This window comes from Lissotriton helveticus, chromosome 4_1 (assembly GCF_964261635.1).
Source record: "Lissotriton helveticus chromosome 4_1, aLisHel1.1, whole genome shotgun sequence".
Lineage (NCBI taxonomy): Eukaryota > Metazoa > Chordata > Amphibia > Caudata > Salamandridae > Lissotriton > Lissotriton helveticus.
This window is the reverse complement of record NC_136063.1, coordinates 1818463521-1818478054: the sequence shown is the minus strand read 5'-3', so window position 1 is coordinate 1818478054 and position 14534 is coordinate 1818463521. Positions and strand designations below refer to the sequence as shown.

The 14534-nt window shown below is 46.2% G+C and overlaps 1 protein-coding gene across 1 annotated transcript in view; it reads right to left on the bottom strand.

Annotated features, from left to right (window-relative positions):
- XPNPEP2 (X-prolyl aminopeptidase 2) overlaps positions 1–11513 on the bottom strand; it is a 472549-nt gene extending 461036 nt beyond the window's left edge. Inside the window, exon 1 of the mRNA XM_078688442.1 lies at positions 11233–11513. Coding sequence (XP_078544568.1) covers positions 11233–11293 — 61 coding nt within the window. The 5' untranslated portion in view covers positions 11294–11513. The remainder of the gene's footprint in view (positions 1–11232) is intronic.
- Between the last annotated feature and the right edge of the window lie 3021 nt (positions 11514–14534).

Genomic DNA, 14534 nt, shown 5'->3' with positions numbered 1-14534 from the left:
GGAGTGTCTGCAACACCTGAAGTACATGATCTGTATGCTCTGCCCTTACTTCAGAAAACACAAGAATATCGTCTAGATAGACGATAACTGTGTGATCCAGATATTTACTAAGTACCTCATTTATGAAGAACTGGAATGCCGCTGGCGCATTACATAAGCCAAGCGGCATTACGGTGTACTCATACAGACCATACTTGGTCCTAAAAGCCGTCTTCCACTCATCCCCGGGTCTCATCCTTATAAGATGGTAGGCTCCCCGCAAATCCAGTTTTGTAAATACGGTAGCCCTGCGGAGCTGGTCCAACAACACGGAGATGAGTGGAAGAGGGTACCTGTTCTTCACTGTGGCCGCATTCAAAATCCTGTAATCCACACATGCCCTCAGGGTCCCTTCCTTCTTAGGAATGAAGAAAATAGCAGATGACACAGGGGAGGAAGACGGACGAATGAACCCTAGTCTTAACATCTCATCGATGTACTCCTTCAAATGTTCTTCTTCTGGCTCTGACAATGCGTACACCCGGCTACAAGGTAAGGAGACCCCCGGTACCAGGTCGATCTTGCAATCATAAGCCCTGTTGGGGGGAAGTTCCTGGGCAATCGTCTTATCAAAGACGTCCTTAAATGCCAAATACTGAGGAGGGACAGATCCCACATCCGTCACAGCGCAAACCAAAGGATCGATCTGTACTCCTGCGACTGCGTAACAATGCCTCAAACAATGCGCTGAATCTAACGTTACCAATCTCTGCACCCAATCAATCCTAGGATTATGCTTCTGCAGCCATGGTACCCCCAACACCAATCCAAATGAAGGGGCATCAATTAAATCGAAAACCACCATTTCGGAATGCCCATTCTCACATAATAGACCCAAAGGTGCAGTCCGACGGGTGATACACCCCGACGTCAGCTCAGTTCCATCAATAGCCCTTACTGGCTCAGGTCGTTCCTTCAGCTGCCAAGGAACCCCCAGCTTCTCTGCCATAGTGATATCCATAAAATTGCCGGTGGCTCCTGAATCCAACAATACTGAAACAGAAACACGGTCCTGAGTCAGAAGCAATAACTGGGCGTTGATGACAAAATGTCTCGGTGCTTGGTCTATGGATCCGACAACCTCATACTGTTGGCCTTGTCCTCCGCCTACCCTACGGTCTACCTGAACACAGGCTACCTTTTTACTGAATCCCGCACCAGAGGGCTTCATAGGACATTCCCTAGCGAAATGACCCCCCTGACCACAATATAAGCACAAATTGTTCTCCCTCCTTCTCTTCTTCTCCTCTGGCGCCAGAGGACCCCGTACCCCGCCTAGTTCCATGGGTTCGGGTGTCACCTTGTTTTCCCCTGCAGCCTTTATCTCAGCCTTCACGTAACTACCTCGGGATGTCTGAAACCGGCTACGGTCCCCTCGCCTCTCGGACACCCTGTGGTTCAATTTGACCACCAGATCTATGAATGCCGCACAATCTTCTGGTGGATCTACCACCTGTGATACGATGTCCTTTAGCTCTTCGCAGAGACCCTGATAAAATATTGATGTCCTCTTTTCAGTGGGCCAATGGGTCTCGGATACCAGTCTGTTAAAAGAAGCGATGTATGACAACAAATCCTGTCTGCCCTGCCGGAGCTTCATCAGTTCTGCATCACTAGCCTGCATGAACGCATGCTTGGCAAACAGTCCCCGCATCAGTTCTTTAAATGCGCTGTAGTTGTATAACACACGATCGTCGCTATCCACCAAAGGTATAGCCCATTGAGCCGCATTGCCAGCCAGGTAGGATATTGTAAAGGCTACTTTAGCGGAATCGTCAGGGAAGGCACTCGGTCTACACATGAAATGTAGCTGACACTGGGTCATAAACATCCCAAACTTCTCGCTATCTCCCGTGAATCTCTCAGGAGGGGCTAATGGCACCGCAACCGGAGATGACACTGTCACATTAATGGGGTTACTGGAGTTACTACCTCCCATTGCACTTTGACCAACCCCTCCACTATACTGGAAGGTTGCAGGGTGAATAACGGGAGTGGCCCCTCTTTGATGCAACTGTTCTCTGGCCCTGACAGCCACCAATTCCTGTTTCAACCCGGCATTCTCCTGTTGTAACTCCTGAACCTGTGTCTGTAATGTCTGTACTGCCCCCATGATATCCTGCATTGAAGGACCTCCTGTGCCATCCCCCACTGCATTCCCATCCACGTCCATGCTCGCTCAGGCAGTGCTAAATACGTGGGCTCGATATTCTGTTGGACCCTGCTCAGCCCAAGCACTGCAGGAGCGTAGCATGCACCAGTCCCCTTCTCTTGTCCACCGAAGACCCACAGAAGATTTATACTGTGAGCATTCCAGTGGACCCGAAAAGAGGGTGGTATAACACGAGACACCAAGTCTCCCACCCTGTAGAACGTCAGGACAGGGCTCCCTCCTTCACGCCTCTGCACCTGGAGTCAACAAGGGAAAGACAATCTTTCAATGTACATGGATCCTATATAGCCTCTATGTCAGTGACCATGTTCCACCCCAACATGCACCCCCTCCTTACCAGTGGTAAGCGCAGGCTTGGCTTCGTGTAGGAACTGGTATCTCCAAAAGGAAAAAGGCACTCCAAGGAGATGGCAACCAGTCAGGGGCACACAAAACACAGCGTCCTGAGTTCAGTAAAGGTGCAAAGCTAAGCACCATAAAAGGGGAAAAAAGAGAGGCTGGGAAAACGATCCCGCTAACCCAAGCTAAAAAAAAACCCTCGTATAATCAAAATAGGGCAAGGGACAAAAGAGAGACTAGTGACTCTCTTTACTTCTAACGCGCCAGCGTTTGTACACACAATGCCAGAAGCGGAATGACCCGAAACGTCACTTCCGCGCGCCAACGATGTGGACAGGCGCCTATGCGAATTGCCCGGATTCAAGAAACAGCGCGATTAATACCGCGCTGCGGACACCGCAAAAAGTGGCAACAAGTGAGAACGGGAGCCCCCGCTCACACAACAAGCAATAAACACAAACGCTGGCAACAGAGAGGGAGGGAAACAAAAAAGGAACCTACAAGCAAAGTGGGGAAGGGGGGACTAAACTTACTCTCTACCTCCAGGGGGGAAGGGCAAGGTAAACAACGAACAAAAATCTCCCACGAGCCCGTGGGAGACAAAAAGGAGAAAGATGGCAACGGGAACTTTCAGCAAAGCACAGGAAACGAAGGAGCTGGATACCAAGGTCACAGCAATGGCGATATCGAGCAATGATAGAAAGGTAGGACACAGATTTATACCCATAACCCAGGTCATGTGATGGTGGCCCATGGTCACAGAAATAGGACTAACTGCCGTTTCCTAACAGCAGGACATTGATGTGAGCTCGATATGGGCATGGTCTGAGATGGAAATGTCAGATGTATGCACTGAAGTAAGAGCAGGCAATAAGAGAAGGAGATGAGTAAGTGGCTGATACGTGAGTAGGACAGGGGCACATGCGAGTAAAGAGATAAGTCAGTAGAGTCCGGGTATAAATAGTGCAAGGCGTCAACCAAACCTGCAACCCTGGTGTCTGAGTGATCAGGACATCGCCCCAGTACCTTGGACATTAAGGGCGCTTCTGTTTGGCAGAGGGTCCTAGACCAGGTTAAAATCGCCCCTAATGACCAAGTCACTGCTCTCTGCCCCAAGTTGGTCCGAAAGGGTGCGACGTATGAAAGGGTCTTGAGCTTGATTGGGCATGGAGATGGTTTAACAGTGTAAGGGTGTTTCTCTACTGTAAGAGTGAAAAACCTCCCGTCTGGATCCCTGGTGAGTTTAAGGACATTCATGTAGGCATGTTGGTTGCTTAAGATGGCAAAGTCCCAGAGTTTTGGTGGTGGTGTATGACCAGTGTTGGTGCGGATATTTGGGATGAGACATGCGATGACAGTCCGCATGGATGAGGTGGCTCTCTCTGCAAAAAGATGATGTTTGGGTCTTGTTGGAGATATTGCGACACCTGTTGTTTGCTAGGGAAGTTTCACCTGCACACATTGAGAAAGAGTAGCTTGAGATTAGGTGTGGTGACCATGGGAGGGGATCAAGAGAAAGAAAGCTTGTTGCGTGTGGAGGCTGGAAGGATGAGCAGAGGTTGAAGATGGTGGGCCCCCTTATTGTGCCCAGGGAAGGGCGTGAATAAGGCTATGGGAAGGAGACCTAGAAGGGACTAGAAAGACACACCAGAGTGTTGAGGAAGGGTAATAGTGCCAACAGGGACCAACCAAGTGAGCCACTCCATAAGGGTCCATAAGGGGCCAGGAAAGGGGTGCCAGGCGCGGAAGATGAGTAGACATCAATGGAGGAGAGCTCCATGTGTACGAGCGGTGGTCTATGCAAATCAGGTAGCCAGTAATCAATCCTGCAAAGGGGAAGAAATCAGTGAGAAAATAAGCAATGAGCAACAGTAGGTTGAGCTCCGCGCCCTGGCCCTGCTGAGGGAGCAACTGTCCATAGGGCCAGAGATCCAGAGGGCATCAGCTATGGAAGGTGCCCCCTCCGCCTTCATCTTCTGGAGGTGTGCGAAAAGGTCTGCTTTTGTCGTCTCTCTGGCTTGATTGGGCTTAGTGTGGCGAGAGCGAATTGCCAGTGGACTGTATTCCATTTGGGATGGCAGAATCTGAGTGTATGGAGAAGGAGGAGTGGGGGTCCCCGTTCTTCGGGGTCCCCCAGGAGGTCCAAGAGAGGCCTGGCCATGCATTTCTTGTCATTCTAGGTGAAGAGCTGTCCAAAGGGGTGGGCCCATTGGTAGTTCACATTTTGATAGCGCAAGTGCTCAGTTATGGACTTGAAGTCCTGCCTCTTCTTCTAGGTTAGGGGGAGAGGTCCTGCAAGATTTTATAGTGTCGCAGTGGTACACCAGGTCTGGTTTGCCCCTCCCCATCCTACATACTACTTCTTTTTCCTGGAAGAAGTGGACCTTGGTGAGAATGTCCATCGGGGACTGCGGGCGCCCCGGGGTGGCCCCGACTAGAGGCGCTCTATCCAGGACCAGGGGGGCCTCCCCCAAACTCCTACAAATGACCGTTAACGTGTCCCTGGTGAAAGTCATGATGTCCTCCCCCTCCACCCTGCGAGAACACCCCTGATGCAGAGGTTGTTGCACAGTCCTCGATTCTCCAAGTCCTTCTGCTTGGCCTGGAGCTCAGTGTGTTGCTCCTCCAGAGCCTCCTTGTCCTTAGCCAGAGAGTCGACAGTGTGCTCGAGGTCATCCTCCCTGTCTCCCACCACTGTGATGTCCCTGCACACCTCAGCGAGGCATCTTTTGAAGTCCTACTTCAGACGGCCTATCTCCAGGCATATGTCAGCAAGGAATTTCTCCATGTAATCCTGCTTTATGGGAAGGGCAGGAGACGTCTCATGGGGCTGCGGGGTCGGGTCTTTCTTGGTGCCCATGTCCGTTGTGGCCGATTTGGCCCTGAGAGAGGCCACCAAGCCATCCTGGGCAGCCTTACCTCTGGGCATGACATGCAGATCTACTGCTTTGGGGCCCAGAGCTGAGAGGGGAGCAGGCCCGAGGGCAGTTGCAAGTGGCAATCAGACTCAGAGCGGGCATCGATACAAAGAGAATGAGGAGGTCCAGCACTCGGTGGGGGGACGAGTGGTGGAGGTCCCGGGGACAGGTTTTAGCAACCAGCAAAGCAATTCGCCCCAGAGGAGGCCAGCGAGGACCACACCCAGTCACTAGCCAAGTAGAGCCAGATGCCAACGAGGGTTGCGACAGAGCGCAACCATGGCCTACCTCAGGCACGGAGGCAAAGTCATGTGAGCAAACAAATGCAGGCCCCCGGGAGAGGAAGTTCTGACCAGGGCAATCCGACGGGAGGGCCGACTCCGTGACTGAAACTAGGGAGCAGGATGCCCAGCGCCCGAGGTCAGCCCCCACATGCAGACTCAGGCGAGTCTCCAGGCCAACCCCAACTCCTGCAGTAGTGCGGGAGTTGGGAGCTGAGTTTCTTTAACATGGAGGGAAAGTAAGCACCAAACTGCCTGACACGCCAGGTGTGGGAACACATGGAGAGAAATATTGCCTTTCAGGGGGAAATGGTATAGTACAAAGAACTGTTTTTAATTTTAAAATGAGGGCCTTCGGTGTTCATATCACTGAAAATACAAAATTTGTAAAAAATAATATTGTCTATGGACAATTTTCATGGACTGGACTCTAGAGAATGCTAAACTGATTCTGGTATTTTACTGACCTCTGCTGGTCGTTTTCTATCAAGAAAGTTAAATAGAGGCAGTTGCCAGAAAATAAAAAAAAGAAAGTCCTTCAACAGAAAGCAATTCTGGTATTATACTGACCTCTACTTGTCATTTTCTACCAAGACAGTTAAATAGAGGCAGTTGAACAAGCAGAAAGCAATTCCTGTATTTTACTGACCTCTACTGGGCGTTTTCTGTCAAGACAGTTAAATAGAGGCAATTGAACAGAAAAAAAGTCCCTAAGCGGGAAGCAGACTAGTCCTAGGGCTGATCTCCAGAGCCCACAAAGTACATACGCATATAATTATATACTAAAGTATATACAAGAGGTCTTGAATGCTCGACCTAAAAATGATACCTCTTTGTGGCTTGAGGCTAAACGAAAGAAACAATGATGCACAACAAGTAGTATGGAGACATTTTGGGTGTCATTTTATTAAAAATAAGGTACCTGCAGAAGATTGGGTTTTGACAAGAGGGTTGGGAAATCTTTGATGGTGGCTGAAGGCTTGTGCAAATACAAAAAAAAAACAATATATGCTCGAGAGGGTAGTGGTAATGCTGTGTGATACTGGAGAAAGCAATGGTGGGATACATCCTAATAGGCAGTTATTGACTGAGGTACAGATGATAGCGCAGACACGAGTATCTGTGATATATATGTACAATTGTGACGTCATGCTATTCAGGAAGACTCCTCTTTATTTCATAAATTGACCTTTTTCTATTTTTCTTCACTTGTTTAAATATTTCTGTGTAATTTGTATCTGTTCAGAAAACTTATCTGAATCATATTTTTTGCAATTTGCCATATTATGTATTTTAAGCATGGTGTATTTTTTACGTTTGCAAAGGGAAAATATATATGGGGTTTTGCATGGAAGTTTATACCTAGACTGAGTTTGACTAACCAACATTCTGCTTATGGAATTGTTTATTTGTTCACTGCCAGCGTTTATGTTCTAATCATTGTAGCCTGGACCCCATGGCGGTGGCTTCTGTTCTAGATTACACCCAATAAAGATAACTAATTAAGGGGCATATTAGCAAGAACCTCGTTAAAATTATCGCCGTTTTAGCGGCAGGAAACTGCGGCTAAAACAGCGATAATGGGCTTGCTAATATGCGTTATAGAATTCCAATAGAAGCCCAGGTTAGATGTCCTGCACATCTAACCTGGGTTTCTATTGGAATTCTATAACGCATATTAGCAAGCCCATTATCACCGTTTTTGCGGCAGTTTCCTGCCGCTAAAATGGCGATAATTTTAACGAGGTTCTTGCTAATATGCCCCTAACTTTCCTGTGTTGCTCATCGATTTGACTTTGCAACACTCTTCACGAACTAAGACAAGATCGTGGAACAACAAACACAGAGGAAGACTTTAAGATTATATTAAAATTAGGCTACAATTGCAGATTGTTGACAATATATAGAGCAAGTATAGTAACACTTGACAAGTGCAAGCCTTAAAAAACATGGAATACTGCAAATGTATTACCACTGTGAGAAATGATAAGAAAGCATCACATTTAATAAGCACAAATGAAAAAAGTTGTAGAGACGCGCTTTTTGTAATATTACATTATAACAACTATGTATACCATAATACTATAACTTCATACTACCCTAATACCATATCTAATCCTTTTAAATAGCAGGTGATATTATCATACAATTTGGCACTCAGTTTACAAACATCAGAAAGTTGGAAGAGTGAGATGGAATTGTTGTGTCCTAAACTTGTGATTACAACAGGTGTCTATGGTGAGTGTTTAACTCGCTGAGAAATCCTGCTCACATTTTTCATGCGTTTCATAGCTGTATGAAAAGTTAAGTATGTGAATTATATGTTTACATCTGAGAATCATACCATGGCCTCAAATAAATTGAAAAATAAACACATATCATTGGAAGAGGGTACATTTTTTTGTTAATCCAATAAAGGATTTGCGGATCCTCTGTGGATTCGAGGATTTGGGCAATCTGATTGACTCTCAGCATGATTGCTAATGCTTGGTATTTTTATGAGTTGCTCTTAGTTGTTTCCCATTACCATCCTCATACTTTCTTCTGTTTCCCCATTACCATAAGCCTTTTAGTGGTTGCATTTTAGCCCTTGAGAAGTGGCTTCTCGCTAACAAATCTTTGACTATTTTACATTTTCTATTTGTTATTGTTGGCTAGGCTCCCTATTCTTCTTTATTGTCCATTTCACCTTGCAAAGAGTAATAACAAGGTAACAATAATGTCCATGTCACCTTTCGAAGAATAATGACAATGTTCTTGATCTTAAAACACTGGCCATTTCCTTGCTTTATGTCGGAGAGGCACAGTGCTTACCTCAATGGGACACATGGACCAGTGAGACCAGTGAGAAGGATGTAGATAATGTGTGTCTCGCAGCATGTTGAATTTATTTCAAGACATTTAACAGCAGAGCAACGGTCTGTCTATAATTATATGGAGTATTTGCTAGCATGCAACATTGCAATGTTCCGTATGGAAATATCTCTTGGGCATAAGAACAAGGTACACCTACTGATCAGGCAGTAAAAGCACAATAGATTGATTTTCCAATTTATTTCGTCCTTTCAAGTCTGTGTTCACTCTGAATACCACCAGATGAACAGAAAAATCTAAACTATACCCTACTTTAAACGTTTAGGAGACACCTCACTGGATCACAGAAGAGAGGTCCAAAACAAATTGTCATACACCTCCTGGGCGGGGCTTTTCATCATTGGTGCATCAAACACCGACTGTGCTTGGGGGCAGGGGTAGGGACCTTTCGCTAATGCTTGCTGCTGCTTCTTTACCTTTTATGCAAGGAGGAGGTGTTGTGCCGCCTCAATACTATACCACTTACCAGCATGTTCTTTCAGTACAAAGTGGTCAGCGAAAAAGAGTCTAAAATCAACAGTTAAATGAAATATGTGACTGGATACACAACGTAGTTTTTATTTATAGGGCGCCAGACCCTAGTAAATTCAAAATAACTTTAGATGTGTGGACCATATCAATTAACTTTCCCTGCCCATTAAAATGTATGGTGTGCATGAAGGCCACCTGAGACAGACACAAAGGATCCATGTATACACTGGCATAGATGAGTCCTACATGCAAATAATTCAAACAGTTTACAGTGTTTAGACATCCATGTACACAGAGCATAGCTATCAATGCACACAAATCAAATGTCAACCAGGCCCATTTGCACATAAGCCACAGACACCAGACAGATAGACCCTATGACAGGTGGAAGAATTGCTTGCTATGTCATGTTTTTGCACTATGCGCTCCATGCTGTACAGTACCCTATGCTGATCCAAATCCAGTTTCTAGTACCACATGTGACAGGAAAGAGGAAACAAGGGAACACGAGAGAGGGAATTAGGAAAAAGCATTCCAAATGGAAGGGTCTTCCCCAACACCTTAGCAGCCTTACAAGAAAGATCGAAGGAAGAGAGGGACTAGGGTGCAGGAGAAGGAAACACGAAGCAGTAAAGAGCAGAAGCTATAATTCAAGGGAGTGAAAAGATCTGGTGTAGAGTTAGAATGGCAGACTGTTGGAGAAAGGTGTAAGTCAGAGTACAAGGCTAATGTCCTCCCCCTCAGCCACCATCAACCTCTCACATTGTCCCAGTTCAGGAAGTACCTCAAGACTTGGCTCTTTGGCTGACCCCAGCACTCAACAGAGCCCCCATCCCCTAACCCCACAGCGCCTTGAGACCCTCACGGGTGAGTAGTTGTGCTTTACCAACCCTGATTGATTGATTGATGTCAAAAACAAACACAGCAAACAATTACACAATGCAGCATACAGTATCACACAACACAGACACCGGTCAGTACACAAAGAGGCAAACAGAGGGGCAGGGGGTGAAGAGGGACAAAAAGGGAAGGGTGGTTATGTGGACACATCCTTGGGGTGACAATATTTAGTCCTTTTGTTGACAAAAATCAACTTTGAGGTAGAGGAAAGATTAGTGTAATTAGCTGTTCCATCCTCCGTAAAAAAAACACTTCTACTGGGCGATGACAACTTCCACTTTAACCACCACTACCTTTGGAGTGATCACTCAGTTCACAATTGTGTGCTCTCTGCAAGCCCATTCCATTCTTGAACCTTTTCTCTAATCATACGCATGCAGCTCATCATTTAAGTAGCTTCGTTTATTCAAATACAACACACAGCCCACATAGGTACCCTCGAGTGCTCCACCTACAGACATCGAGTCTCCAACCCTGGACGTGCCGTTTACAAAAGCTCTGGCTAACTCAAGAAATGAGAACCTGAACTCCCAGAATGCAGCCGTTTCTTAACTGAAAGGCCAGGGTGAAAGATCCAATTCCAGCACAGAGCAAGTTGGATTAAAAAGTACTTATTTTCACATTCCTGGTTACAAAAAGAATGTATCTTCGCAACTCACAAAGCCAAAATTGTTACAAAATATCTTATGCATTGGAGTTCTTTCATTGTGCTTAACATAACATTGATATTTATTTGTTCCTGCCTTCATACAAAGTTCACGTTTTTGAACTTACAGTCATACAAGAGTTCATTTTAATTATTTTTCCGTGCCTATCTATGTGAATCTGTTTATTTTATTTTACCTGCTGACAATTGCTTCCGCCTGCTTTGGAAACCAATATTGACCTGGTGCCATGAGCTAGTCACACAGTGATACAGGAAATGTGCCTATCACTATAAACAGATGCTACATAGTGTTCTCTGGGTAAACACTCTGTATCAACAACGGCCATCAGGCCACCAATAGAAACCAAGGAGCATGAACTAGCACCTGAGAGTGGAAAACTCCATCCTTACGTCATGACGGTCACATTTCCATTGAAAAGCAATTCTACAGACCAATCCCCTCCAGCCAATCCCTTGTTGTTTATGTAAACATTGCTGCAAATTGCAAACATACGCACCTGCAGTAAACAGTCTAGAACCTATGATAAAACTGCCCTTTTCAAGAGATTGAAAAGAAATCAGACCACTTACCAAAGAGGGTAACGATTAGGATCTTCCAGGAAAAGGAGCGCTTGTTTTGCCCAAGAGCCATCGTTTGACTGTCGTGGGGTTTGTGAACAGGAAAATAGTTATTAATTGTTCTTAATAATTCTGAATTAGCTCCTATGAGTGTACCGCAGTCTCTCCCACAAGCCCTGTAGAATCACCTTTTCAAAGCCTGGCCTATTTTCATGTTGTGTTCCAGAAAGTCATAAAATATATCCTCGCCCTGACAGGACAGTGACGGTTCCCAATGAGCGAGTTTAAAGTTCAAAGATTCTACCTTGAAATTGTGGTCATATAAACGGTAGGCTACACCCCTTGACAGCATTCATTCGGTTAACAATTAATTATTTTGCTTTACTTCTTCAGTTGAACTCGTTTTATAAGAAGTATACCTGTGATACTTGGTCCAAGCAGGCCCGGACTGGCCGTTGTGGGCACCGGGCAATTCCCCGGTCGGCCGTTTTTGTGACAGGGCCGTTTTTGCAGCACAGCTGCAAAATCGGCCCTGTAACAAATTCGGCGGAAAAGCGGCCCTGGTAAAGAGCTTGGTGGCATCCTCCCCCTCCCCCAGGGGGAGGAGGGGGGCCCGCCGAGCACTTTGCCAGGGCCGGTTTTGGTTCCCAGTCCGGCCCTGGGTCCAAGACTGTCTATTGTAGAAAAGCACGATAGCTGCATGTAGCACTATGTTTATAGCGCCTACACGGGATACAGAACAGAAACCTGAATAATGGTTGCAAACTGCTTCAGGAGCTGTAAGCATCTTTACATTTCACACGAGTACAAAAAAAAACCTAGTTACAGTTAAAAAAAGGAAAAATAAATAGTTCGACACCAATTGAAGTTATAGCAGTCTAACTGGCATATGTAATGAACAAAAAAAGGGTAAGAAAGTAATACCAGGGCAGCCGGAAAAAATAACGCAGAACTAACGAGCAAAGGGACAGATGTGCGACCGTTTTTTGCGGTCACAAATGAGAAATCGGCCAGTTCACGAAATAGGTCTGGCCCATGAACAAACCTTATTTTGCGAATTGGTAACCTGATTCCAACTCACAAAATAAGGTTTTGCGACACGCTATTAGGAAGGGGCGTGCCAAGTGCGTCCCTTCCTAATAGTGAGTCCCAATGGTATGTAACATTGTTTTGCAAAATACTTGCAGTTTACCACTACTTCAAGTAGGTGGTAAGCCACTCCCATGGGCCATTGCCTACTCTTAAAGAATGAAACAGTAACATTTCATTTTTCTTTTTTTAAACGCATCCCATTTTCCGTTAAGGAAAGCGGACTGCATTTAAAAAAAAATGCTTTATTTTAAAAGCAGTCACAGACATGGTGGTCTGCTGACCCAAGACGGCCACCATGCCTGGGAGTGGTAGCCATTTCTAATGGGGGTCGCAAATTGCACCTGCCTCATGAATATTAATGAGGCAGGCAATTTGCGACCCCATTAGGGATCACAAACAGTGTCTGAGACACTATTGTACATTCCTATTTGTGAGTCGCAAAATGACACAATTTGCAACTCGCAAATCGGTAGGGTCGTTTATCTGGCCCATAGACTTTGTGATCAAACTCAGACAAAAAGGCTCAAGAATATAATGCAAATTGCAACTTGGCATAATTTTTTCACAAGAGCTGAATGCCAGGGGATACTAATGGGCGCATTAGATTTTGTTGGACGAGTGCTGAATCACAAACATGACGGATGTCGTGTCTGCCTTACTACAAGTGCAAGTGGTGTAATGAAACTTGAGGGGTCGTGCCTGCAAAGTTCATGGAGGGACCCCTCTCTGAACTCACTTGCACTCTCTCAGGCCAGGGTACTTTGCTGCTGGAGCTGCGGGGGCCTTTGGCATGCTACTGACAAGTGCCATAAGATGTAATGCACGTGTAATAATGAGGATGGGATATTTTTCACATTTGTGATGGAGTAGCCTGTTAGTCTAACTCTAAATCAGGCCCTAAGTCATATACCATCATTTTCTCATGGTTTCTGCTGTTCTGCAAGACCTTATCTTTTGTGTTTTTTCCGTGTACCACCAAGTATATGGTTCGTACATTAATTGTAACACCATATAGGCCCTCTTTCTGAGAGAGTATCCTCTTGTGGGGATGGTTGGTAATGTTGTAGCACCTATTGTTAACAATACCCGGGGTCCAGTTAACTCCAGAGGTGGAATTACCAGGAATTCCAAGTGGAACTCTAAGGGGCCCATTGGGATGACGGGCGGACAAAGTCCGCCCGTCATCCTGGCATGTGTAGGGACCGCCCGCCATAAGTGCGGGGGTCCCATTGGGGGTATTAGGATGTGCCCGCCACAGTGGCGGGCGCATCCTGTATCTTTAGCATTGCGGTGTAAAGATACATGTTGTGCATTACAAAGCACAACGTGACAGGCACCGCGCGGTGCCTGCCACGTTGTACTTTGCAATGCTGGGGGGGTACCCCCATGTGCACCCCCCACCCACCCAGAGTCCCTGGGGGCCCGCAACGGGCCCCTGCAGGGTGTCTCCGCATGCCTTTCCGTGGCGGCATTGGAAAATGCCCATGCTAATATGGCTGGCGGTGTCTGATAGACACCGCCACCATATTAAACCTTTTCCGCCCCAACCGCAAGGCGACCAGGGTGGAAAAGCGGCGGACGGTCTTTCCGTCTGCTGCGGTCCCTCCGCCATACTAATATGGCGGGGGTCATTCCGGGTAGGATGGCGGGCGGATCGCCCCCGCCAGGCCGGCGGTGGCTCCCGCCAGCCTGGCGGGGGCGATCCGCCCGCCATCCTAATTGGCCCCTAAGAGTCTACTGAGGAATGAAGACTTATCGGGAATCAGTAATTCCGACTCTGATACCCCTAGTAATTTCTCATTCTCTCCGACATTTTCCTCTGGAGATTTCAGCTGTTTTTAGCAGTCAAAGTTCACAGAGAAATGTTTAGGGGGAAATAAATGAAATCTTGGAATCCTGATAGGCCCAGTAACTTACAATAAAGACTTGAAGGTGTAAAAGTTGGAAAACAAGCCTTCTTATCTGCCCCTTGAATATATTTTCTCTCCAACTGGATAAGGCTATGATGCCCTACATGAAAGATTCTTAAAAGGAAAGCAGAGCCTTAGCATCGATTTAGGTCATTATATTCTCGTCCCATTAGCCAGCCATGACCCTCGATTTTATTTTAATCTAACCCATTTTAATCAGAACTGTGAGGTCAAAACCATCTGTTATCATATACTCCATTATACTTCAGATGACGATCAAATATACCAAAAATATTTAATATATAGGACATG